Here is a 27,362-nt window from a genome sequence, read left to right as displayed (position 1 = left end):
AATTCCTGCCAACTATTGTGAGAAGCTTGTGGAAGGATTTCCAAAATGTTTGAGTCATGTCATACAATTTAAAGGTAATGTTAAATGAAATCTATGTACTTCTGGAACTACTGACTTTGATTACACTAAACAAAAATAGTCTTCAAAAAAAGTCCGTCTCATATTATTTGGGCATTTAGCAAACAGAAATTATTCAGCCCCTCTCTGTCCATGTGAAAAAAAAAAAAAAATTCTATTTCGGGGCCGAGTCAACTACTTTTGACACAGCATGTGAGTTGGCACTGTAAAAGTGTTTTATTGTGCTGGATATTTTTTATCAAATTGTTTTAACTGTCTTGGTTTTAATATATCTGATTTTTACTTTACGTACAGCACTTTGTAGGCAGTTGTGGTTGTTTTTGAAGTGCTATTTTAATAAAGTTGAGATGAGAGAGATGACATTTGAACTCATTACTCCATCTTCGGTCCAACAATACATGTATTCATCATACATTTCAATAACCTATTGTTTTCCTCATGAATCTAACAACACACCTATCAAAGGTTGTTGAGAGATTTCACTTTTTTCTTTGCTAAATTTTCAGTCCTCAATTTGCCACCTTGAGGACTGTCCTGTGTCACAAAGCCTCATTACAAATGATTATGATAATTATTATTACCTTCGATTCATAAGGCACCGTTGGAGGCAGCCAAGGATGCTTAGATATAGTTTGGACTCATCCATTTAAGTTTGAGAAACATCTGTACTGTATATCTCTAGTGACGTGACAGCACCATGACCGCCTATGCAAAAAGTGGGCATAAAGTTTATTACATGAATTGGCACAAGAATAAAGGTTTTCACGAGGGTTTACAAAACAGGCTCAAAAGTACCCAAATAAATCAAAATCCTCACGTTTTACTGCTTACACCGTCATGAGCAGCAATGCATCATGTTGTCAACTTATATCAAACAGAAAAAAAACAGAGTTCCTCATCTTCCCAATAACTGAGTATACCTGTAGCTGAATTGTTGGAAAAAACAAGTTTTAGTTCCGAGTATCCTTTGAAGTAGCTTTTCAGAATGAGTCCATCACTTACAGCCAACATTGGGTGGACTTCGCACAGTCTAATGATATCCAATGCAAAAGCTCTTCTCCTCTGCTCCTTTAATGTAGCCAAATAAGGAAAACATTCTTAGCGCAATGTAATGCAGATCTACACCACTCCACGCCCCAAACAATATACTGAGGCTATTCAATGTAAACTTCTTTTATGGTGCTTTTGAAAACTGACTTTTAATACGTGTAGAATTGTTCACAATGCTCCAATGAATGTCATGAGATTGTGGCCACTTTGTGTCAGCACAATTTACCACGCTTTATTAAAAAGCAAACTTGTTGCGAATGATCTCTCCTCCCTCCACCTCCATCTGCTCATAAAGCCACTTCCTGTCACAGCGGCACTCGAATCCACACTTGCGTGAGCTGCAGTCGGAGCAAGGATAGAAGCAACCCATGCAGTCCACATCCAAACAGTCGCACAAGTCCTTGCCGTTGGACAACAGTCGACCTTTGCTATCGTAGACTCTGCTCTTGCCTCCAAGGAACTGCCTGCATGAGACATAGGAAAGAGACATTACGACCTGGACTGGATGATTATACACTTGCTTCATTGTTCTTTTTAACAAAAGTACTACTACTTTAGTTAGAACTACTCTTTCTACTATGTAATGTTTATTGCCATGCAAGCGCTAAAGGATAAAATAAAATAAAAGCATGACTTTACCGCTTGTAGCCTTGTCCCTCCCCAACCCCATTACAAGTTTTTTACTTTTTCCAGCGATACCAAATTTTTCTATAAATGCATCCATTTTAAATCAGCCATAACTTGTTTTGTGTGCCAGTAAGAGACGAGCTACATCCTATATCACATTGAGACCTAACCTTTGTTTGTCTTTGTGTCAGATACGCACCCAAACGTTTAGATATGCCCAAATTAAACGAAACTTTAAACATGATACAATTTTGCTCATAGATTCCTCTAACACTTCGACATCACAACAGGAAATCATCTAAAATATTCGTAGCATCTGTTTCTTTCTGGGTCTTGTCCCGGCAATTAATGTGATGATGCAAACTTCTACTTGGCTATGCAAATCGGAATTCAAAAGATTTCTGTAAATGTTCCCAACACAACAAACTGAAACCGCACAAAGTGGTAGTATAGCAATAAATTGAGTTTCAAAGAGCCCCTTGCCCACTGGAATTGCCCCAAAAAATGTCCATTTAGGTTTGGTTAATTGATACCTTTGCGACACCGAGGATGCAATGACATAACAGTTTGGCAGTCTTTCTATTATTGAACAAAAATGTTATTTTTCTTAACATGTTTGTGTGCTTATGCAGTGCCCACCATAATTTTTGGCACCCCTAGTTCAAATGTGTTAAAAGCCTTAACAGAAATAAACTTTCTATTGCAGATCTACTCTCCTACTGAAAATTGTAGAATTGCATTAATGGCTATAAAACTGTTAGGTCATAAAAATGAAGGCATTATATTGAACAAAGTAATATTCATGCTTCAAAGTGTAAATCAATAAAGAATCTTTTTTAATTTGAAGTGCCATTCTGACAATGTGCTTTGTATACATATAGGCAAGGCAAGAATGGATGTGCTTCAAATACACTGAAACAGAAAACATTTTCATTGTAAGATATACTTTCAATCACCAAAATAAAAGCAAAAATAATTTAAAATATCACTCACCATTAGCTACGCTTAACTGAGCCGTGGCATATATTCCAACAAGTATAATTATGACACTGACAAAATAGCAACAGTGTGATGGAGTTATTCAATGATGGATAAAGTTCTCACGAAGACACAATTCTTGTCTGCGCATCAATTTACATAATAAACTGCCAAGGAAGCTTCACTGTGGGCGGCCGCTCATAGGAATCTACTAAAACTGGCAACGATTGGGGCCGAGTCAAGTCATGAGCCTTCAGCTAACTTTGGAGTCATCTGCTAGCATCGCTGTTTGGTTGTCTGAGCTGATATGACTCCTTGAAAAATAGCAGTGATCGTTGTCGAGTCATGTGGCTGGTCTACCAAAATCGGGCCCCGAGTGTTCATATTAGTTAACCCCTTAAGAAGACTTTATATATGAAGTATAAAAAGGTACATTTTACGTGATGTGAACTGAAAACATCATAAGTGGAGCAAATACACAGGCAAGAAGCAGTTATATATATACCTGAACAGAACCCAGTTACCATAACAGTGGCAGACATACAGGAAAGAGTCTCAGATATGAAGAACTGGACAGCACCAGGCCCGGCCGGACATGGTCCACACCTACTGGCTAAAGAAACTCACAGCACTCCATGAGCGCCTAGCAGTACAAATGAACCAGCTGCTGAGGGATGGGAATCACCCAGAATGGCTAACCGAAGGGCGAACGATCCTGATCATGAAGGGTGCAGCCCCATCCAACTATCGGCCAATAACCTGTCTTTCCACAACATGGAAGCTCATGTCAGGCATCATTGCGGCTAAGATAAGTGGACACATGGATCAATACATGAACGAAGCACAGAAGGGCATTGGTAGAGATACCAGAGGAGCCAAACATCAGCTCCTGGTTGACAGAACAGTCGCACAAGACTGCAGGTCCCGACGTACCAACCTGTGCACAGCTTGGATTGATTACAAGAAAGCCTATGACTCGATGCCACATACATGGATCACTGAATGCTTGGAGTTGTATAAGATGAACAGGACCCTAAGAGCCTTCGTTAAGAACTCGATGAGGATGTGGAAAACCACACTTGAAGCCAATGGCAAGCCACTTACCCAAGTGTCCATCAAATGTGGCATATACCAAGGTGATGCACTCTCCCCACTGCTGTTCTGCATAGGACTGAACCCCCTAAGCCAAGTAATCACCAAGACAGGCTATGGATACCGCCTCAGAAATGGAGCTACAATCAGTCACCTCCTCTACATGGATGACATAAAGCTGTATGTAATAATAAGGTGGCCAAAGGAAGAGATTCAGACCACGGACGTTAAGACCCGAAAGCTCCTCACCATGCATGGAGGGTTCCATCCCAAATCCAGCACCCTGAGACTGTACGCAAGCCGAAAGGAAGGAGGCCGGGGACTAGTGAGTGTGAGAGCCACTGTCCAGGATGAAACATCCAAGCTCCATGAATACATCAAGGAGAAGGCACCAACGGATAACGTACTCAGAGAATGTCTCAGACAATGGGGAACAGAAGATGAGGAAGAGGGACCATCATGGGAGGACAAGCCCCTACACGGGATGTACCACCGGACCATAACTGAAGTGGCTGATCTCAAGAAGTCCTATCAGTGGCTAGAGAGGGCTGGCCTGAAGGACAGCACAGAGGGCACTCATCCTGGCTGCTCAGGAGCAGGCCTTGAGCACCAGAGCCATCGAGGCCCAGATATACCACACCAGACAAGACCCAAGGTGTAGGTTGTGCAAAGAGGCACCTGAGACGATCCAACACATAACTGCAGGGTGCAAGATGCTGGCAGGGAAAGCCTACATGGAACGCCATAACCAGGTGGCTGGCATAGCTACCGAAACATCTGTGCGGAGTATGGACTGGAAACCCCAAGGTCAAAATGGGAAACACCTCCGAAGGTGGTGGAGAATGACAGAGCGAAGATCCTGTGGGACTTCCAGATCCAGACTGACAAGATGGTAATGGCGAACCAACCAGATATCGTCATCATAGATAAAGGGCAGTGGAAAGCCGTTGTAGTGGATGTAGCGGTCCCAAGTGATGGAAACATCAGGAAGAAGGAACATGAGAAACTCGAGAAATACCAAGGGCTCAGAGAGGAGCTAGAGAGAGCCTGGAAGGTAAAGGTGACAGTCGTGCTTGTGGTGGTCGGAGCACTCGAGGCAGTGACCCCCAAACTAGATGAGTGGTTGCAACAGATCCCGGGAACAACATCGGACATCTCAGTCTAGAAATGTGCAGTGCTGGGAACAGCAAGGATACTGCGCAGAACCCTCAAGCTTCCTGGCCTCTGGTAGAGGACCCGAGCTGAATGAGGGACGGACACCACCCGAGGGGTGAGATGAGGATTTTAAATTTTATATATATTCGAGCTGTCAGTTTAGCGTGTTTTTATTGGCCTTAATTTAAATGAATTTTAACGGGATTAAAAATTTTCTCGCGAGATTAACGCGGCACACGTCACAAGCGGATGTTACGTTGCTCTATAAATAAACCAGAAACAAAACAACAAGAGCGCTGCAGAAGTCCACGCCCATGTCTGTTTTGCCAGCCACGGCAGCGCGAGACACCGAAAACGGATACTTAAAAGAGTTTATGAATGGAAAGTTTACTTTTAAATAGTTACCATATTGCTCCACTGACAAGACCAAAGTTATCTGTTCTTCTCTCTCTCTCTGTATCATACAGGTATACGATGTATGCCACTGACGCGATTGTTACTTGTTTGGAACTATTTTGTGTGGAAGGTTACAGCGTTCCGTGTCCATATAAATACAGCGGGTGGAGCTTCTCTGTGTTGGTCTGACAGTGAAAGCGCGCTGTAGTGGTAGCGACCTAGCGAAAGTAAAATGTCTCCAGTGTTGTCATCGAACTAAGTGTAGTCATTTGAAATGAGGTCTACACAAAACCGTAGAGACTTCCGCGCAAGAAGGACCAACACAATCAACATAGCCTGACTGTGTTAGGGGGAGTGAAAACTCCCGCCCCCTTTCAGAATGGTTTGCCCCTGCAGCACTGGGAAATGCGTGTGCTTGTTTGTAAGACCGGCAGTTTCGAATACAGCGGCACATAATGAACACTGGTGTCCGGTGTCTCGTTATTCTTCAACAAACATACAGAAACAGACTGCTGTGTTCAAAGCAAACTTGAGAAAAACAAAGTATGCAACCATGGTTTAAATCCACTATATGCTGAGTGTACTAGTTTACCCTAGATGTGCACTTTATAATGTTATATTGCTCTGTTTTGATTTAATTAAAAAAGCTGTTAAAGCAGCTGTTGTGTGACAAAACATTTTTTTCACTGTTGTTGATGGACAGTAATATTGTGTGAGAGATTATGTGTGAACAACTGCTTCAAGTGAAAAATGTTCATGTAAAATTGAAAATTGAAATTGTTATTTCAGTAAATATTTACATTTGGCACATAGAAAACTAATTCATTATTCCAAGTTGATGAGAGCATTAAAATGGGGAAAAATAGGACACAAAATGTCAAAGGAAATTCAGAAAAGATAAAAAATGCGTGAGTAATCATGATTATTTTTTTTCTTCATTTGAGTTAATTACGACAGTTGCATTTTTAATTAGATTAAATATTTTAATCGTTTGACAGCTCTAATATATATATATGTATATATGTGAAAAGTGTATTGTATTAAAAAAATACAATCAACAACAACACTGGTTTGGCAAGAGGTCCATCATCTACACCCATGAAGTCTCACCTGTCAGACAGTTTTCCACCGCGGCCACCTCTTCCACCCTGAAACAAAAGTAAGTATCTTTCAGCATGAAATCATGAAATGAATAACAGTCATTTGGGACAAGCAGATGGAGCTGGATATACCACACACTCTTTAAAGCTTGTAACATAAGCTAATTAAAATAAATAATATCCATCCATTATCTGAATTGCTTATGTTGATTTGGGGTCTTGACCGCAAACCAAACGCTGCTGTTCACAAAGCACAACATGCCTTTAGTGTCTAGGGAGGCTTAAGAGAGCCATTTGTGTTAAATAACATAAAATGCATCCAAGGGTCTTAAATTTCAAATGTACCGATATATATGTATTTATGGAAGAAGCTCTCATGCTTTTATTTGAATACACAAAAACTTAAAGATGAAATCATCATGTCTCAGTCGTCTGGTAGAATCAAATGAATTTGGTACAATTCAAAGACCTTTTGACATTTTCTTTTATTCGCCGGTAACACAAAAATTGGCAAATATATGCATGACTGATGATTTTCCTCATTTTAACTCCATCCATCCATTTTGTTTTGCTTATCCAGAGTCATGTTCCAAAGTATGGGACAAATTCTAAATTCTAAAGTATGGGACGCTAGCGACAGAAAACGAGAGGCCACCTGCAAACAAAATAGAAAACTTACTCTTGCGCCACCTCTTTTTTCTCTGCGTAGACTCGTAATCTCTCTCGCTTTGTCCCTCTCGGCCTGTGGTCCCAAGTTGTTTGTGACGCTGGTTTCCTTAGGGAGTAACATTGTTTGTCGTTTTCGTAGTTCAATCTATGCAAAAGTTTAAAGAGGTCATTCATTTCACGAAATCGCGAGGAAGACTTGTTTGAACATTGTGAATGACGAAGCAATGTATTAGACCAAAACCTTTGAAGAGTCTTGCCCGTGCGGGAACAAGGACGGCACCGCATCTTCCCTGAGAAACTGTTTCCCATTGTAGTCCCTGAAGCAGTCAGGTGAAAAATGCTCTGAACACAGGCAGGTGTTGGCAGTTGGGATAAAGTTTCTTAACCCCAGACTCTGAACCCATCTGGCGGAAAGTGAAGGTTTGCTGAGGGGGAACCTGAGATGAAGAAAAGTGAATTGGTGCTTTAAGGACTGTATTGTACCACCCCACCAGGGATTGTAATTCAATAAATTGTATTTACATTTGTTATGTGGGGAAATTAAGCAAACCTACGCATGTAATATGATGTAAAAGCATTTCTAGCAATAATTTCATGAGACAAATGGTGATGTTTGCTGCTGATATGACATGATAAATGTCTCAAAAAAGAAACTTACATTTGTGTCTACATGAAAGTTATCGAACGCAGTGTTTCCCAATGAGGGGTACACATACCCCGAGGGTAGTGCTTTTCAAATAGAGAAATAGAGTGGCGGGCCCCCCTGGGTGGAACACAGTTGGATGCGAGGGGTGGGGATTTGGGGGGGCTGTGACCTTAGAAATCTTTTTTTTTTTTTTGCTGTTTTATAGCATTAGGTGTAATTGAACATCCACTACAGTTGGTGTTCGTGGCGCTCCCACAGTAAGAGAGTGCTCAAGGTATATTACCTCCTCTGCGAGGGTGTACTTAAAACAATGACAATAGTTGCGGGGAGAGATGAGGGTGGTACGATATATTTTCTTCATAACAAAAATAATTAAGAAGTAATTCGCAATGGATAGGTGAGCACATTGCAGGGGACATGTGGAAATATTTCATAATTCATTTACAAGATGATACGTAAATATTCTCATTCATTTCATGAACCCATCAATAAATTGTGTGTGCTACAACTTGTTTCCTAGAAGCTATGGTACAACTGGGGCTAAATCAAAACAGCCGGGTGTCACCTCAAGTGTCTGATTAAAACTCAGATGACTGATGAAAAGAAAGTAAAATTGCTAAAGTGCATCTGAATATTATTCTTGTTGAGTGTGTTGTTCCTAATAATTAATATTTAAATGTCCCTCTCAACTTTCAGCCCAAACAAGAGAGCACTGGCCAGAGATGCAGCCAAGAAGCCAGGGAAGATGTTTTAAATAGGTGGGAAGATGGATGGAGCCAAATACAGGACAACTTTGGGAGAACAAAAGGTTTCGGGGCTGCTAATGACAAAAAAGTCTGCGAACCACGGATCTAAAACGTTTATTTTGGTAGTCATCAGTCATATACAATTGCAAAAAATTAAGATAGATAAAGGAAGGGAAGATATACTGCACTGATAAACCTGTCAATTGTCTTCATAACCGAAATTGAATTTGTTAAAAACAATAAGAATATGCATTTGCGTTTGAGTAACACCTAATATTCCTTTCGGCACGGTGAGCAATGCTCCTGCTTGGTAGGAAGACATTGTCCATAATCGTGTCCGTTGGGCTAATTAAACGACGGAACAAAATCTAATGATATCACCGATATGATATCAATTCAAAATGCATTTGAAAAAGTACATATTTATGTACTTAGGTCAAATATTTGTACACACGACCAGCTGATGATGTATCGTGTTGTTATGACAGTGATGTTAGCTTTGCACACGTGAAAATAGCTACGTAGACGTGACATCTCGGATAGAACAAGTATGGGCACTGTGATGTGAACAGAGTCTTGTCTTTATATCGTAGCAACACTGACGTTGAAACACGGCATGCGTTTATTGTTAAAACCGGACAAACTTACCGATAAAATCGTATGTCCGACCCCTTCACAAACTTATTGTTGCATCCCAGTGACGCACAAGTGACGGGCATAGTATATTTGTCCTCAAACGCTGCAAAAGAAACGGGTTTGTTTGCAGCTCTCCGGATGAACAGTCTGATGTTGGTTTCTTCCGGTTTCCTCCGGCAAATAAACGTGTGTAAACCATGTAACAGTGGCCTCTAGAGGCGTTTCTACTTCTCTGCCATCTGTAATGATTATGATATACAGTACCGGATGTCCTGTGACGTGCAGACTTGTACTGTACTTTTCATTTCTAATTCCAACGCATAGTAATACATTAAGGTTGCAATTAGTGACCAATGCAAAAAAAAGAAAAATTGAATAGTGATTACTGATCACAAAAATATTCTGGTAAGTATATTGCAGTACTGTATAGCACTGTGTGTGACGCTGATTATAGATGTGCATTGTGCTTGCCGTTTGACAACATTTGTCACGTGCCATCGCTTTGACGTCATCACTGAATATACAGTTTTCCAGTGACGTTAGATTTGGACACGGCTGTGGCCAACATGCTGGAGATTTAATAATAATACATTTTATTTATAAGCGCCTTTCAAGACACCCAAGGACACTTTACAATAACAAAAAACACAAATCAATACGGGTTGAGCAGCGGCAGCCAAGCATTGTTTTTGTTAGATTCATTTGTGTCATACAGAATGATGTACATCAAGTTTAAATAATTGGTGTATTATTTATTTATTTATTCAGTGGGATGACATTTTGCATGTTACTAAATTATATTATCATCGAAACTTATTTTTTATAATAGCAGTTCAATTCACAAAATCAAATTCATGTAAATACTAAAACACAGAAAATTACAGGCCAAATCGTACATAATGTCTACATTAACAATTATTTTTTTGTTCATATTGTATTCTAATGTCTTATTACGGCGAATAGTGGGTTTTGGTTATTGCTCTGTTATAATAATCATTGCATTATGAATTTTATATATATTTGGCACTCTGTATACACTGAATCATTTGGTATCTCGTTTACAATTGAACTATTTTGATTTACGGTTTCCACGATTTTCAAATATTTTCACGAGAGCAGGTGTGAAACAATTTGGAAGTCATGAGTTGCTCTGCTGTTTTTAAACATTGACTATGAATGAGTGTCCTTCACTTCCTGTGTCGACTGCGGGCCTCTGCATCATATGATGCAACTACGTTGTTAGCTAGCATGCTAACTGGCTAGCTTCGGTTGTCATAACCCCTGTCATTAGACACAAACGCATGGTGTAACCTCAGTAAAAGAGGCAAGAGACTCGCAAACTATCAGGCAAGTTTCCAAAATATCCGCTTCAATCGCGTTTTGCCTCCTATGTCGACATAGGGAGCACGAAGTTAGCCAAGTTGAAGGTGTTCGAAGTGAGTTCCTTTCAATGCGAGTTGCTAATGCACAGATGTATTTGTTTAGATTACCCATCAAACTAATCTCGCTGGCATTGTGTATCCGAATCAGACTAATTATCGAGCATTTTAACACCAGTGTAATGGTTCGTTGTAGATGGGCTACAACGAACCGTGACAGTCATTATTTTTGTCGGCATGTATTGCCTCTCATTGAAAGCTAACGCCCTGGCAATGTTTTTGTTTATGGTCTTGATGATGCTCAACTTGTGATTAAGTTCACGAGAGTTGTCAAAGTGGTTGTACTAAGATCGACACGTTCTATAAGCATGCTATTGAACCGTAGAGCACCTAAAGCACGTATAAGGTATTCGGAGTTTTGTCAGGTCACTACTGTGTTTACCAAGGCCTGTTTATTATTCTGAACGATTACGTCTGCGCAATTGCGATAACGGTAATGTTACAAAACAAAACAGTAATAATACATTACTTATGAGGCTGAAGTATATCAGTTAAATCAACTCGGAATCACAACTATCGTATAATTCAGCGACAGTCGTGTCTTAAGTTGTACATACAATGCTTTGGTCTGTTTAAGTTTGAATGCGTTTGCCCCATTAAAAAAAGTGGCAGTGATTATTTTGGCCGTGATTACAGACAGTAGTGGTTGTAGTACAGTACTGTTGGCCGTGAATAGGTTCAGGGTGCCGTGTTTACGGTTCAACCGGCCTCCGATTGCAGCTGTGGCTGTTGAGGCAATACCTGTCTAGTAACTTCGTGTTTCCTAATAACATTATTTTAACTTTGTTTAAAAAATATTGGGTAAACCCTTGAACTTTTCATAATTATAACACAATGTGTGCGCGCGTGAGTGTGTGTGTGCGCGTGTGTGTGTGTGTGTGTCGCACACAAAATAGAACTACGAAACACAGAAAACAAACTGACATTGCCCTAATAGCGAAAATCGGAAGCAAGTTGAACCGTAAACACGGCACCCTGAACCTATTCACGGCCAACAGTACTGTACTACAACCACTACTGTCTGTAATCACGGCCAAAATAATCACTGCCACTTTTTTTAATGGGGCAAACGCAAAAAATCGTGGCCAACCTAATGTTAATACAGTAAAAATAGCCGATTCCCATCTGGCCCATAATCACTTGCTCTGGCGAGTGATCAATCAGAGACGTTCTCTGCAAAATAACGTTAGGAGGAGCTTTGCTGGTCACAGCAAAATAATCACTGCCATGAATATTTTATGCCTATTTTAGATTTTTTTTAAATTCAAGATGTGTGATGCCATGATTTCCTAAAACTGTTGTATTAATTTAGACAGTGAGTCATCATCCAAAAATATTTCAAATTATTATTTTGACGATCACTCTGCCACCCTGGTTCCTGTTCAGAGAAGTGAAAATATTTTGGAGTGTGTGAAAGGGTGTGTAACAATAATGTACTTCTTCTTCTAGGCGTATTTGTGGGAACTTTGATTCTTTTGTTGACGACCACTCCTTATGAAAGCCCTGATTCTTTGCTTTCACACCAAGATGTTGCTGAGTATGGTTGTCCACTTTTGTTTCATCGAAGGGTGTGACACCTGAGACCAAAAAGAATACTGCAAAATGTTTTCCAAAAGTATTGCAAAATATGAAACCCATTTAGTTCATGCTTTGATGGCGGCTGAAATTCGATATTCGTGTGTTTTGTCTTCATGTGTATGAAGGTTTGCTGTCCTGATAACGTTGGGCTTTGCAGTGTTCATTTGGGCTGTTACAGGACAATACAGGGCAATTATGCAATATTAGTGCATTATTTGTGAAGAAGAAATTACATTATTATTTTAATGAAAAAAGTATTATGCAAGCTCAGTCTAGTTGATCAAATTAATTATAATAGCTTAAGTGATATAGTGATAGTTGTGCCCCTTTATGGTTGCATCTGATCGGTCAAAGTCAGATAAAAACATGAAACATGCATGCCTTTAGGATACAAATATTTCATTGGTCATTATTGTGGTGATAATCTTTTTCAATATATTGTGCAGCCCTACTATAACATATCAGACTTCGGTTTGATTCTTCTGAGTTGTGATGCATTTTAACTTTTGAGGTTCCACAATATGCTATTTAAAAGCAATAGTAGTTGGCTATGCTGAAAGGATATGCTATTTCTGTAAACATTAGCTGGATGTTTAACCACCGTCTGCTGTAATTTGCTTATTGATGAGACAAAAACCTATCGAAAATGCCTCTGACAGTTTCATACTTGTTATTTTGAGGTACAGAAAATGCAGACATCTCTGACAATTGTGATATCACTTCAAGTCAACTGTTGGTTAACTATGTTAAATTTTGGCATGGTTTAAATATTTGCAGGCTATCTAATGAAGTGCTCAATGAACATGACAATTACCCCCCCACCCCAAAAAAACCCACATAAATAACAAAAACAACTCCTAATGAACACTATTGAATTGGATATGCTGCTCCAATATTTGAGACCAAAATCTGTTATCTGTGGCTGTAGTGACCACAGTGGCTCATGAGTCCTGTGCACCTGCATATAAGAGTTTGCCACTTTTGTCACATTTGACATGTAAATAAATCGACCTTTACTGTAATTATTTTGTTTTAAATGTTTAATTCCCAGCACTCTCTGAAAACAAAAGGTGACTGACCTGATAAGATGCAAGGGACATTGGACTTGGAACAGAAAATCAGGGTGGGGATGATGACATGAGGTCACAGGCAGTAGAAAGGTTTTATAAGCTAAAAGACTAAGTTTTTCCAATAAACTTACCAAATTGATTAACATAGGTATTGTGAATTAACTAAAAATTGTTTTACATGTATGACATTCAAATGCTATCGGTCATTTGGAGAGTTAATACAGTTTTGTTTATGAGTGAACTGGATTTCAGGCAGGTGAGCTTTGTTTGCGTGTGTTGGTGGAACTCATTTGAGAGAGGTGGTTCGAGGGGGTGCTGATCATTTTTTGTCTGCTATTTTGTGTGTCTTTGTAAAAATTGTCTGCTCCAACAGGAACGGACTGGAGCACTGCTGGGGATTGAAGAGCCATGCAAGTGACCAATAGTGACCTCTTGTGTTCCCTCCCCCTTACCCTGTTTTCCCTCTTGTCTCCCACAGAGCTTTGTAGGAAGGAACTCATCTTCTCCCCTTCTCTCTTATCAAGTCAGCAAACTTGGGCCCAATAAGTCAGAGTGTATTGGCACCCTCAAGGCTATCGATGGACTGAGACTGTGATGGACTTGCACGCAGTAGGCGATAAATAAGATATCAGCATCAGAGGTAAGGTCAGTCTCTGAAGTCCTTTTATGCAGGCTCATTCAAGCAAAAGGTGTCCTCTTGATCTGTCAAAGGTTTCCTGCTTTTGAGGGAACAATCTTTTATCTACCCATAGTATGTAACAAACACCTTTTGATGTTTTGCCTGACTCTTGATCGTGTTAACATTTTGCCAAAATGATACACTTGAATGCTTTACGAACGAAGACGGTCACGGCACAGCTTGCATACTTCGTTTTAATAATGGCGGAAAAGGTATTCTTGCTTGCTGATGCGACGAGTCAATTGCATTGCCATGTTAAATGCACATTTTAGGAGGAAATGGACCAAAAAAATCAATAACTTAAGTGTTTATGCTGTGCACAAGATCATGACATGTTTGAGTGCTGTTGACCCATTGCTTATAAGGTTTTGTTTAGCTTTGTGGGTACAAATGACAAAACAGACATTTGTTCTGGCGTAGAACACAACGCTGTTTGTGATTTGTCTTAGGCTTTTATGAAGTTTTCAATTGAAATTCAGCAGAAATAAATATGTCATAGATGACAGGCACATGAATGAAACATGAAAAAAGCTTATAGCAAAAAACATTTTATTCCTCCAAGTAAGATTATGTGCATATTTTTGTCATATTGCTCTTACTGAAGTTTTACTGTAATATTATTTATAGAATGTTAAAAACTTCAATCTTAGTATGATTTTTAGAGATGACAGACATTAAGATAAACCTGGCTTTCACTGAGATAGTTGTGCACGCGCTAGAGAAACAGTTTGTATTATAATTCTTATAGTCACATTTCAACATGTTGAGAATTAATTTATACCCATTTTCCTTGAAGCTTTGGACAAAATAGCAAAGATCATGTCTGGGTCTGCTGATAAGAGTTTCCTGAATCCATCTATATGTGGCACATGACCAACTTTCATTTCTGCTTTTCTACATGCCTCTTTATAATCGTGGCCAAAGATTATTTCTATTTGGGTTGTGCTTGCGAGCAGTGGTCCCCAACGACTGGTGTCATTTAGTACCAGGCCGTATTTTATTCATTGATTGATTGATTGTTTGTTTTTTCATTAATTTGTTTGTGTGTTATTGCCAAAAAGGGGCAAAATACTACCATTTACGGGCAGTTTGATGCATCCGTGTGTATTGCATTTGTGTGTCACCTGTTGCTGTGAACACAGTTTTATAAGCCAAGACCACCTTCAAAGGACAGTAACTAGTAATGTATCATGTGTTTCATTTTGGAAGTAACTTGCCCAGCAATATTCAAGACACATTACCATGCTGTTAGAATGTTTTCAAATTGAGAAATTTTGCATTACAGTATTGACAAAATAGTTAATCATTAATGATGCATGAGGCATCGCTTTCGCACTCCGCTTTATTTTCTTTCGGTTTCAAAAAGAAAATTAATATTTTACTTACAGCATGTAAACGTATGACCGACTCACGAAATACATTGTACAACCCAACCGTCATTATTGAGTCCTGCCCCTCCTTTTTTTTCATACGTACATAGATTTCGTTATGACAACCAGCTGCTCAAAAGATGTCAACACTGCCTGTGACTGATGTCCCAGATGTTGGTCATGGTAAGTTATTTGTCCTTAATTATTTGAAGATAAAATAGCATTATGGTCTTTTGTGGAATATAAATAATAAAAATGAATCTAATATGACTGCATTATATTACACTGCTAATTTTCCTTCTTTTAAAAACAAAAAATTGACAGGCTCAAACATAAGAATTTATTCTTCGATCTGAAAATTCGTGACAGTTTTGTCCCACCGGTCAGATGAGAGTAAAGTATTTGATGGGGCTGCGGAGCTACAACTTCATTGCATGGTGGAGGAGAGCAATGACAGCGCCACAATGAAGCATGAAAACCTGTCATCTCTCGGTGACCTGTCCCAGCCAGATGACTTCCCCGCCCCACCTCATAATGGCCCTGCTCCCACTGGGATGAGCAGCCCTTTTCCGGTTGAGCTGAGTGACACCAAGCCTGATGTGGGTGACACATCCACCGGCACAGGTGAACAATAACACATGAAAAATAATAGTTCCTCTATACGCATTTTATTTGTAGAGTCGGTCTTCAGTCAAGTTTGATAATTTTGTATTTTACATTGCTTTGAATTCTGAGACCACAAAATATTTTTGAAAACTGAATAGCCAAACTGCATTGGTACTGTAAAATGAGAGTATCGAGTTAGCTACACGGCCACTCAACTCTAGAAAACATAAATACATTTCTTTTGAAGTGAGACACACATGCACGCACACGCACGCACACACACACACACACACACGCAGTTGCTCAAAATCACTAGGTGGATTTAACAAAAGCACGTGCCTGTCTTTGTGCAAATGTGTTTACACTTGTGTACATTAATCGGAAAACCACAAAGTGGTGTTTTTCTTTAATTATTGTCAATTGATCATTAAAAATGGGTTTAGTTTCTTTCTTTTCTGCAATTTTCAATTTTACCCAAAATAGATTTGTTAAAAAGCCATTTAGCTGCTTTTCATCTGTATTTTATGTATATATTCTATATAGATGGTCAGCCAGTGAAAAGAAAGAAGGGTCCTGCCCCAAAGATGTTGGGCAATGAGGTGTGCAGTGTCTGCGGTGACAAGGCCTCTGGATTCCACTACAATGTTCTAAGCTGTGAGGGCTGCAAGGGCTTTTTTCGACGTAGTGTCATTAAAAGTGCTCAGTACTCTTGCAAGAACAATCAACGGTGTGAAATGGACATGTACATGCGACGCAAGTGCCAGCAGTGCCGCCTGCGCAAATGTCGCGAGGCAGGCATGCTCGAACAATGTGAGTCTTTGGATGCCAAATCAATCTGAAATTTCACTGTATTTTGTATTTTAGCAATATAGAGTAGTATGGTAATTATCACCTTTTTGACTCTGCATTAGTTTTAAACTGTTGCATTTGGAACATAGGTGTGCTCTCTGAAGAACAAATTCGTCTGAAGAAGATGAAGAAGCAGCAGGATGAGGAAACGGCCCGCTCGTCCACAGTGGTCACTCCCACTCCTCCACAGGAAGTAGCTTCACTGGATCCACAGCAGCAAGAAATGATTGAGAAGCTGGTGGCCATGCAGAAGCAGTGCAACAAGAGATCCTTTCTTGATCGACCAAAAGTGACAGTACGTTCATATTTCAAAGTTTTATTGCAACAGTGTAATTTGGTCTCAAGTTCTTTTGTTTCCTTAAACTTCACTTACTGCGGAAAATTCAACAAAACAGTGGTTGATGCTTGAGTGACACTCGCATGCTTGCATTGATGTAGAAGGTCACACCCCAGCTGAGGAGACTGAATGTATACACTATTATTTTATTGTTATTATTATTATTTTTAAAATTCAGTGTCTGACATTAAGGATGACCAGTATAGTGCTGCGTCAGGCCACCAAGGCGCTGTACCAAGTACACGTTCCTTAAAAGAACACAATAAAATTAACCTTCATAGAATTGTGCACTGGTTCACTCAGACCGTTTGGAAACTCCTAGCGTTGTCCGATGTGCCATTCACTGATTCAGAGTCCACCAAAAACTGAGTGCTGATGCACGCTCGAGGTGCTCCAACTATGGACACAATGCTCAAGTGTATCAGACTTGAGCAGATGGAAATACTTCAAGCACAAGCTGGAGATTGGTTTAGAACAGTGGTTCTTAACCTGGGTTCGATCAAACCCTCTGGGTTCTGCGAATCTGTCTCAGGGGTTCAACGGAGCCTCTGCCATGGAGGTAAAGGCACCCCTGACTCAACATGTCAATAAGTTATGACACGCCCGCTTGGCCATCACTAGCTGGTTGAGTTTGTGCACAATTCACAGCACAAGTCACTAATCATCGTCTTCATAGCAGTGGATAAGCTACACTTCTGACTCTTTATCATAACAAAGCGGGTACAGGGATTAAAAAGGAGAAGCCATGCTAATTGCTAAGCTATCATACCAGACATCAAGTCACAAAACACATGTCGGGAAAGAAACAAATATGCTGCATAACTACAAAGGAAATTAATTAGGCCGTCACAGCATTCGTCAACTGAGAGGAGGGGCATTGAATGTTACATTTCTATCAATGTAGTAAACATTTATCATATAAGATAACCTTTATTGGTTTCACGATGGGGACATTTGTATTGTTTCAGCAACAATCCTGGATACAGGATATGCAAAAATAGGATGCTAGAGAAGACATTTGTACAAGAAGTACACTGCACAAAATAGAAACTTTTGTCCGTACTTAAACTGTCCAATCCAATCTTAACATTTTTCCTTTGTTTTGCTTGCAAAAAAAAGCGTGTTGAATTCAAATTTAAATTTTTAAGGTCTGATTAATCCGATTTATTAGACTTCTTCTGTTGAAAACAGAGTTGGTAAAAGCTAATTACAAGGCTCAAATAAGTGGTTTCGCAAATTTGGATTTTGTGCTTCATTAAAACACACTGAACAGCAAAACTGAGAATCAGAGTCTGTAGTGTTTGCTGCTATTCACATTATGTATTTAAAAAAAAGAAAATGTTGATGATAGTAAGGGAAAACAATAATGGGTATTTTTCTATTATCTATTGTGAAATAAAATCCATGCTTCAGGTCCCTGGGATTAACTTTTACAAAAAGTCAGCAAAATTCGAACGTTTCTCCTTAAATTAAGTCATTGATTAGCAAAACTGCTCCTCAATGAAAATAGACGGATACTTTTGGCATGTTAAAATCTCATATACTTTGATTTAAGCTGCAACTGTATCCGTCATTACAAAGTTGATGTGATAAATACAAGACAATAACAAATACTGAAGACATAATTTATTTTATTTTTATCCTATTCCATACTATACTGCAATAACGATTCCGCAGTTCTTGCTAAATGTAGTTAAAAAAAGGAATGAATGACAATTTGCTATGAAAGTGAATTTATCCAGCTTGGCAGCTGTGCCGGATTCTTATGGATTATTTTTCCATGTGTAGAGGACATCAAGTGTGATAACCGAACATGACGAGTGCTCTTAACTCCAACTTTCCTCCGGCTTCATTGCCATTGTGCATTGCAGCTGCGGGCTACCAAATGTTGTGACTCGTGCTCGTCCAAAACCCTTCTGACAGATTCCGAGTGAGGCTTAGTATGATCTAATGTTTAAAATGTAAAGCCCCAAATCCTGAATGGGTAACACAAATGATGGCTTTTCCCCTCCTCTTCAGTATTATGATCTACAGTACAGAGTATGTCATGTCATAGTGCAGCATTTAATGAAGAAAAATGTAAATGTTATACTCTGATCATCCCAGTGTTGATATCAAACAAAAATTCTAACGATAGTATGATGGGATGTCAAAAGTCATGTTGTAGAAACATTTTACAGTTGAGTCCGCTATTCACGGGTGATACGAACATGGTCGGCCTGTGAATAGAAAAAAAAATCCACTTATAATTGATGCCCTTTCACATGTATAGAACGCCAAGAAACATTCGATCCTTTTTTTTTAACATTGGAAAAAAAAATATCTGTGAATCCGCAGGTCCAGAACCACGAGTATGCGGAGTCCACTGTATAAGCATGTGGGTGTGTGTGTATGACTAAGCATGATGACTGCTCTTGTGTGTGTTTAAAAACAACCACAGCCATGGCCGCAGAATCAGGATCTACAGAATCGAGAAGTGCGTCAGCAGCGTTTCGCCCACTTCACTGAGCTGGCGATCATGTCGGTCCAGGAGATTGTGGATTTTGCTAAACAGCTTCCGGGATTTTTAGAGCTCACAAGAGAGGACCAAATCGCTCTATTGAAGACGTCAACCATCGAAGTTTGTCATGTTTCTATTTTAAATGGTGTTGCTGTAGCTCCAAGTTAGGAAATGTTTGTTTTCCTCTGGATACAAGACATTATTTCTAATCAGCTTTTTGTGTCACATGCAAAATAGGTTAGGGGTCAAGAATCATTCACATTACAATTCATAATATCTGTAGCCTTTGACAGGAGAATTGCCCGGTTCAATATTGCTGTGTAATCAGTTATTGCCAGTATATTGACTTTGTGTATATGTCTTCATTACAATATGAAATAAACAATGATGTTTGTCTTCAACAGATTATGCTGCTGGAGACATCTCGTCGATACAACCCTGCCATTGACAGCATTACGTTTCTGAAGGATTTTAGTTATAATAAGGAGGATTTCGCAAAAGCAGGTACGTTTAATGGGTGTTTATGGACAATGTGTGCCAAATTATTATGAGTCTTTGTCACCCTACATACAGAGGGTACATACAAAATTGAAGCATTACTGTATTCGAGGCAAAGTATTGAAATTAAGAGACTGTTTTGTCACTTAAATAAACTCAGAAATGTTCTTTCCTCCAGAAATATTTAAGATGCATGTGTAACATTATTTGTCAGTAATTTTTCAGAAGACAAGTCATATCAAGTCAACTGTATTTATAGAGCACTTTCAAACAGCCATCGCTGCATACAACGTGCTGTACATGGAGCAATTTAACATGCACAATAAACAGTAAAACAAATCGGTAATAAATAATAATACCTTTAATTTGAAAGCGCTTTTCATCTCACTCAAAGACACTTTACAAGAGCATAAAAACACAGGATAAAAATGTGCATTTAAAACAAGCATACATAATTTACAAAAGTTCATTTGGATGAACAAAAGAAAAATTGGTAAAAAAGATTAAAAGGTATTAAAAGCATAGCGGAACAGGTGAGTTTTTAGGGATGATTTGAAGGATTGGAGGTCAGTACAGTTGCGGATGTGTTGTGGTAGAGCGTTCCAGAGGGTGGGGGCGGCGACAGAGAAGGCTCGGTCCCCCCAGGTTTTGAGCTTGGTCACGGGGATGGCGAGGAGGTTTGTGTTTGAGGAGCGGAGATTGCGGGAAGGAGTGTATTGGTAAAGAAGGTCGGAAAGATAGGAGGGTGCCTGATTGTGAAGGGCTTTATAGGTGAGTATGAGCAGTTTAAATTGAATACGCTGGGGAACAGGGAGCCAGTGGAGGTTTTTAAGGACGGGGGTGATGTGATCACGAGTGCGGGTGTGGGTGAGTAGGCGGGCGGTGGCATTCTGGATGTACTGTAGTTTATTGAGGAGTTTGGAGGTTGTACCATAGAGAATGCTATTGCAGTAGTCAAGGCGGGAGGTGATGAAGGCGTGGATGAGGGTTTGAGCAGCGTTGAAAGAAAGTGATGGGCGGAGACGAGCAATGTTTTTGAGGTGGAAGAAAGCAGTTTTGGTGATTTGGGTAATGTGTTGATCGAAAGAGAAGTTATTATCAAAAAGGACACCGAGGTTGCGACAGTGAGAGGAGGGGGACAGGGTGAAGTTATCTATAGTGAGGGTAAAGTTGGTGGTAATAAAGGCGGTAGAAAGTACCAAACAGTAAAACCAAGAACACATCTAAGTCATGCTGAGTCGAATGCCAAAGAATACAAGTGAGTTTTGAGGAGGGCTTTGAAGATGGGCAGCGAGGAGGCTTGCCGAATGTTCAGTGGTAGGTCATTCCAGAGAGAGGGACCAGCAACAGAAAAGGCTCAATCCCCTCTGAGCCTGAGTTTAGTTCTTGGTACTTCTATAATAATGTCTGGTCCACAGACCTGAGGCGCCGGGCAGGTCTGTAGGGGCAGATGAGCTCAGAGAGGTAAGGTGGCGCGAGATTATTCAGAGATTTGAAAACAAATAAGAGGATCTTGAAAATAACTCTAAAATGTATGGGGAGACAGTGAAGGGATGCCAGAGTAGGAGTTATGTCCTCCCTCTTACGAGTACCAGTCAAGAGGCGAGCAGCATTATTCTGGACCACCTGAAGGCGCTTAATGGAGGACTGGCGGACTCCAAAGTAAAGGGCATTGCAGTAATCGAGCCGGGATGTGACAAAGGCATGGATTACTGTCTCAAAGTGTTCATGTGAGAGGAGAGGTGTTATTTTGGCCAGCTGTCTAAGGTGAAAGAAGCTGGATTTGACAACGGCACCAATTTGCCGATGAAGTTTGAAATCACTGTCCAGTTTAAGGCCCAAGTTTGAGACTGTTGACTTAAGATAAGGAGACAGGGGGCCCAAGTCTACAGGATGGGATGTACAAGGGCCACTGGGACCAAACAATATCACCTCTGTCTTCTTTTCATTGAATTTCAAGAAATGTTGTGCCATCCATGTTTTGATTTCTTCCAGACAGGTTAGGAGTGGCCTTAATGAGAAGGCATATTTCTTGCTCAGTGGGCAGTCATCTGTATAGCAGTGGAAGGGAATACCATGTTTCCTTAAGATGGAACCCAATGGGAGCAGATACAACAGGAACAGCAGAGGCCCCAGAATTGAGCCCTGTGGAACACCACATGACAGGGGAGCAGTGCGTGACTCAGAGCAGCCAAAGCTGACACAAAAGGTTCTGTCAGCTAAATAGGACCTAAACCACTCAAGAGCACTGCTGCCAATGCCCACCAAGTGCTGCAAACGAGTCAGCAGAATACTGTGATCCACTGTATCAAATGCTGCAGTTAAGTCCAATAAAACTAAACACACATGGTCTCCAGCGTCATTTGCCAGGAGGATGTCATTAGAAACGCGTAATAGGGCTGACTCCGTGCTATGCATCGTCTTGAAACCTGACTGGAAGATCTCTAAGATATTATGTTCATCCAAGAAAAAATTCAACTGCATGTGCGCCACTTTTTCCAGAATTTTGGAAATGAAAGGCAGTTTGGAAATGGGCCTGAAACTTGACAGCACATCTGGATCAATACCAGGTTTCTTGATTAGAAGTCTGAAATAAATCTTATTTCTTCTTTTGTTTCTATCCCTCTCTTCTCAACAGGCCTTCAGTTTGAGTTCATTAATCCCATCTTTGAGTTTTCTAAAGGAATGAATGACCTGCACCTGGACGAGGCTGAATACGCTCTGCTTATTGCCATCAACATATTTTCCGCAGGTCAGATTTCATTCTGACCAAAGATTGTAACTATTAAGGAGTGCGGCAAAGCAAAATGTCTTTTTATAGTTATGTTCATGATTGGTCTTTTCTATCTGGAAGACATTGTGAATGTGTTTTCTGTTTGTTAAGAGATGTTTGTTTTGCCTCGACATTTTTAGATCGGCCCAATGTGCAAGATCATGATCTTGTGGAGAGGCTGCAACAACCTTATGTTGACGCTCTGCGCTCTTACATCACGATAAAGAGACCAAATGTAAGTGCCCACCTGTTTATGCAACCTCTTCTCTTGTTTCACACTGTGTGTAAACATGACCTTGTTGTTGTCATCACAACAAGCACATTGGGTCATGACCGAGGTAACTTTTGTATGCATTGGATGACACTCTTAAACCTTCTCTTACACACTAACACAAGATGACAAAAGCCCACACAAGCAAATGTATTTAATTAATAAATAAATAATAATAATACAACACGTGTCCACTTCAAACCAGTAGATTGTTATTTGTCAATACTGCAGATATTTTGCTGACAACACATTTTTTGCCAAAATGCAGTCTGCTTGTTTTGCTAGACAATAGATTAAACTATAAATTAATAATAAATTAATACTATAAATTAATGAACACAAAGAGCCCTATTTTCGTACACTGGTGCCCATGCGGTCAGCGTAAAAAGTGGTCCATTTTCTTTGGTCTTTTACCATGTGTGGGACTGTGTTGTGCCCCACTGGGTGATCTGGCAGATGAAGCTGCTGCGCCATCAACACATCTGGAAATGTTGTCACAAAAAGTAGACTATATTTTAGACCCGCTATAAGTTAGGTGGTGGTGGTGTAACATGATTTTGGTGGATTTGATTGAGGTACAGGCAGATAGATTCATGTATGGTGGACGTCATGGTAACGATGACATAAATATAACAGCAGCACGGTACAATCACTCTGAATCATGATCAAAATCAATTAATTGAGCAAATTATTATCACCGCCATGATCACACAACACAGCTACGGGGGTGGCGCGGGGTCACACACGGACAAACAATTGGGGGTTCCGACTACATCATCTGCAAGAGGAGATCTTGCAGTTTATCTGTACAAAATGCACTTATGAATGCAACAGTGTTATACACAGACTCAAGCGAGTCAATTTCTGCTTCAGCAATGCCAAGAACTGTGTGTGCTTCGACCTCCTTAAGATTTTAAAGTTAATGAGGGGGACCCCTTTAGATTGGATAGTAGTCAGCTGCATTCCATTCTACAAGTTCAACACCGCACATTGGCGCAAAAGCTTTCTTCCACCCTTGAAAGCCTAGGTAAATACCAAAAGAAATAAACCTGCTGTGTGCTTTGCCCTAGACTCGCTCTAGGGACCCCAAAACTGATTGTTGCTTTGACATTTGAACAATGGCAAATTGTGGTTGTTCATGTTCCACCCCAGTCCTATAAATTGGATTCGTAAACTGTTTTACAATGTGGTTGATACATGAATTCTACAGTGGCAAATCCGAAGATTCTGCAACCCCTCTAGCGCTAGACCAAGCTCTTATGGTTAGTTAATTGCCCTTTGACAAACCTCATCCACAAATGTTCATAGTTATTGAGATGTTTTATTTATGACCATGTGTAAAAGTGCAGGAAACTGTTTTCTAATGTCTAATATCTGAATTCCTGTCTGTACTATGAACAGCAATCCTTATTGGGATTATTTGGACCTTTTTTTTTAAATATACAAAATGTATCTTGTGATTTGTTTTCTCAGGATCACTTGATGTTTCCACGCATGCTGATGAAGCTGGTGAGCCTTCGTACACTGAGCAGCGTGCACTCTGAACAGGTGTTTGCCCTTCGTCTTCAGGACAAGAAGCTTCCCCCGCTGCTCTCTGAAATCTGGGATGTCACTGAATGACTGCAGTCCCAATGTCACACTCCTTGGCATATCGAATCTTGAGACAGACCTGACACCGGGCATGTCTTGAACCTGTCTCATCTGGTCATGGACTACTTCCAGCATTGTGCTGTTGTCGGGCTTTTTGTGGGAGCGTCTCAATGCCTTTTTGCTCACAGACTCTGACATTTTTTTCCCCCTTAAAACTGTTCTTCCTTTTTGTGGACGTTGGCATGACTATGCCAACATGAAATGCCAGCTCATGGGTTTGAATTATTCTTCTGATTCAACGTGTTAAAAGTTGAGTGCAGTTCTATTCTTTTCCAGCCTGAATGCTCTTGCCGTACAGCTGCTGTTGCTTCATGTTATGAATGATTCGAGCTCTACTTTCAAGTTAATTTATTCAGCAGTCTTGCCATGGGTGGATTGGAAACTTCAGCTGCAGTTTTCGTTGACGTTAGGCCACACTTTTGCACCCAAGTATGACAAACGTGTGCGTACATTTTAAGGACGTAGAGACAACAAGGTTGGTATAGTTGCTCAGGTAAACTAATGTGAAGTAGAGGCATCCTTTTTTTAGATCACTTGAGTGCCCAAAGGGATCCTTTTTATCAATACTGATGCACACAAAAATATTTATTTTCTTAAGACATGTGTGGAGTGCACAAGTTTCCACAAGATTGTACAATTTAATACAAACCCTTAATAACAGCAATCTATGTACAGTAAGAGGTGTCGTGTAAGGGAACAAGGGTGTGTAAAAAGTAGATCTCACATGGGTTGGACGGGTGATGCTACTGCCCCAAAATACTTAATGTGAACCTGCTTATAAATGTAAAAAATATAAATCATACGTAGGATCACATTAAAGTACCACTTTTTGCATCTAATATGGAGATGTTTATTTGCTAACAGAGGAACGTAACTGATTTAAAACGTGAAATTTTATTCCACATACGTGATGATGGTCGGTGTGCAAACAGATGAACACCAACTGGGAAGATCTCTAAAAGCTGTTAGCCATGCGAAATGATAGCAGAAAACAAACGAGATTTAATTCAAGTAGAATGTTGAAAGAAATCCTGACTTGCATGCATTTGGTTCCTCTTATGCAGTAAAGAATTGAAATGCAGTAAAAATACTGGTCAATAAATTTAAACATTTGTTCATTATTTTACATTTTCTGTGGGTTTCACATGCTTCAGGAAAGTGAGCGAGAGATCACCTCATTGCACTGTTTTAATTGAGTCTCTTAACTGTCTTTTTCAAATTCTCCACATGACGTTAGCTGCTGTTTACTCACAAATGCCACCAACCATTTCAGATTGTTTTTCATACAAACAGTGGTCATGACATTTTTGGTAACCTTTTAGAATATTCAGCTACAGTTCCTGGTGATTTCTAAGGATAGGACATCTGAGTCGATGGAACTGTTCAGTAATGAAAAAAGAGATTCATTTTTCACATGAGCACACACTGTAACACCACTTGGAGTAAAAGAGACATTGTATTTCTCAGTTGTAACAGGCATGCCTGCTTTGGCTGATTAGGCCAATTCATTGTTTTTATTTGGGGGCAGGGGGTCTCCCAGATGGTCAAAATGTGTTAATAGCTTTTTTTTCCAGAGCAGACATTTATGCTTACCATAGTGGGAAAAGCACAGATGTTTCAAATATAATAAACAACTGATGACAATGTTTTATTCAGGTTCACTTGCAAGCAGGCAAAGTAATTAGCTCCAGTTTAGGTGGCTTGGTAAAAATGTACTATTTACAAGAATGCATTTCACATGCCAACCATGATAAAGGTCTTAAATTGTATCTGTGCAGTAATTAGGAGGGGGGATCCTTGTTCTACAAGCCTGAACAAATCAGAAGAAAACAGCAGCACTACTTATCCAGTACAATACTTAAAAGTAAACATATTCACTGCTCATTTTGATTCCTTGGTTGTTTTTAACATTTAATTGATAATGTGTCAAACAAATGTTTGTATTAAATAATCAAATTATTTGTTAGGCAGTGGATAATAATTGACATTCCCGTTTTGGGTAGCTGTCATTGAAAGTGGTCTGCAGGTTTTAGTCTGTGATTACTTAAATTAAACGAAATTGTGTTCAGAAAAACTCATTTGTTTGGCTACAGTACTGACTGTCACAAATTGTGCTGTTTAAAAATTGTATATCTAATCTTGTTATGATTCTTATTCTCTCTCTCTCTCGCGCTCTCTCTCTCTCTCTCATAATTGTATATACCGGTAATCTTAATAATGTAAGACCTGAGTGTAGTAATCACACATTTCAGATCAATATAGTGTTATGTTATTATGAATCCTTTCCATGAATACCTATAAATTGTAATCATTGTTCCTAATCTAGATACATTTACTGAATATTATGTACCAAACCTCTATCGAAACAATGATTTGGGCATGCAGTTGGTAAAATGAAGATACTTGTAGTGTTTTCTAGTTTCTTTGTACAGTATATATTAACCTCGTTATGCAAAATGTTGACATTGTTGCGAAACCGAATGTAACTAATCGTGAAAGACTGTTTTACCCTTTACAACAATGTCTTTTATATTAGTAAAGTTTTAAGATTTAACTTAACGGATCCTCA

The 27,362-nt window shown here is 39.6% G+C and overlaps 2 protein-coding genes across 3 annotated transcripts; one reads left to right on the top strand and one right to left on the bottom strand.

Moving 5' to 3' along the window:
- Positions 1-788: 788 nt before the first annotated feature.
- Positions 789-9,361, bottom strand: arl14ep (ADP-ribosylation factor-like 14 effector protein). Of its 2 annotated transcripts, none has more exons than XM_052063360.1 (5): positions 9,186-9,361; positions 7,387-7,582; positions 7,156-7,290; positions 6,487-6,524; positions 789-1,592 (listed from the first exon to the last, which is right to left on the bottom strand). In XM_052063360.1, the coding sequence occupies exons 1-5, from the start codon at positions 9,254-9,256 to the stop codon at positions 1,364-1,366; spliced, it is 669 nt and encodes a 222-aa protein (XP_051919320.1). In that variant the 5' UTR covers positions 9,257-9,361; the 3' UTR covers positions 789-1,363. The 2 variants fall into 2 exon arrangements, with proteins under 2 accessions (XP_051919320.1, XP_051919321.1); XM_052063361.1 differs by having other exon boundaries at positions 7,156-7,251.
- On the top strand, positions 9,328-26,867 carry nr1h3 (nuclear receptor subfamily 1, group H, member 3). Its single transcript, XM_052063211.1, has 11 exons — positions 9,328-9,359; positions 13,739-13,903; positions 15,415-15,492; positions 15,697-15,933; positions 16,459-16,725; positions 16,854-17,059; positions 19,542-19,721; positions 20,006-20,105; positions 22,738-22,851; positions 23,013-23,107; positions 24,617-26,867. The coding sequence occupies exons 3-11, from the start codon at positions 15,450-15,452 to the stop codon at positions 24,761-24,763; spliced, it is 1,389 nt and encodes a 462-aa protein (XP_051919171.1). The 5' UTR covers positions 9,328-9,359; positions 13,739-13,903; positions 15,415-15,449; the 3' UTR covers positions 24,764-26,867.
- Positions 26,868-27,362: the final 495 nt, after the last annotated feature.

This window comes from Hippocampus zosterae, chromosome 4, assembly GCF_025434085.1.
Source record: "Hippocampus zosterae strain Florida chromosome 4, ASM2543408v3, whole genome shotgun sequence".
In the NCBI taxonomy this organism is placed as follows: domain Eukaryota; kingdom Metazoa; phylum Chordata; class Actinopteri; order Syngnathiformes; family Syngnathidae; genus Hippocampus; species Hippocampus zosterae.
Note: the sequence above shows the minus strand (reverse complement) of the source record. Positions and strands in the feature narration are given on the sequence as shown.

Coding starts and splice junctions, on each gene's coding strand:
- arl14ep (XM_052063360.1), bottom strand. CDS start 9,256: ATGCCCGTCACTTGTGCGTCACTGGGATGCAACAATAAGTTTGTGAAG. Junction 6,525..7,155: donor AAAAAAGAGGTGGCGCAAGA/GTAAGTTTTCTA, acceptor CTTTTGTTTCAG/GGTGGAAGAGGTGGCCGCGG. Junction 1,593..6,486: donor GGTGGAAAACTGTCTGACAG/GTGAGACTTCAT, acceptor TGTCTCATGCAG/GCAGTTCCTTGGAGGCAAGA.
- nr1h3 (XM_052063211.1), top strand. CDS start 15,450: ATGTCAACACTGCCTGTGACTGATGTCCCAGATGTTGGTCATG. Junction 16,726..16,853: donor GGCAGGCATGCTCGAACAAT/GTGAGTCTTTGG, acceptor TTTGGAACATAG/GTGTGCTCTCTGAAGAACAA. Junction 22,852..23,012: donor CATCAACATATTTTCCGCAG/GTCAGATTTCAT, acceptor CGACATTTTTAG/ATCGGCCCAATGTGCAAGAT.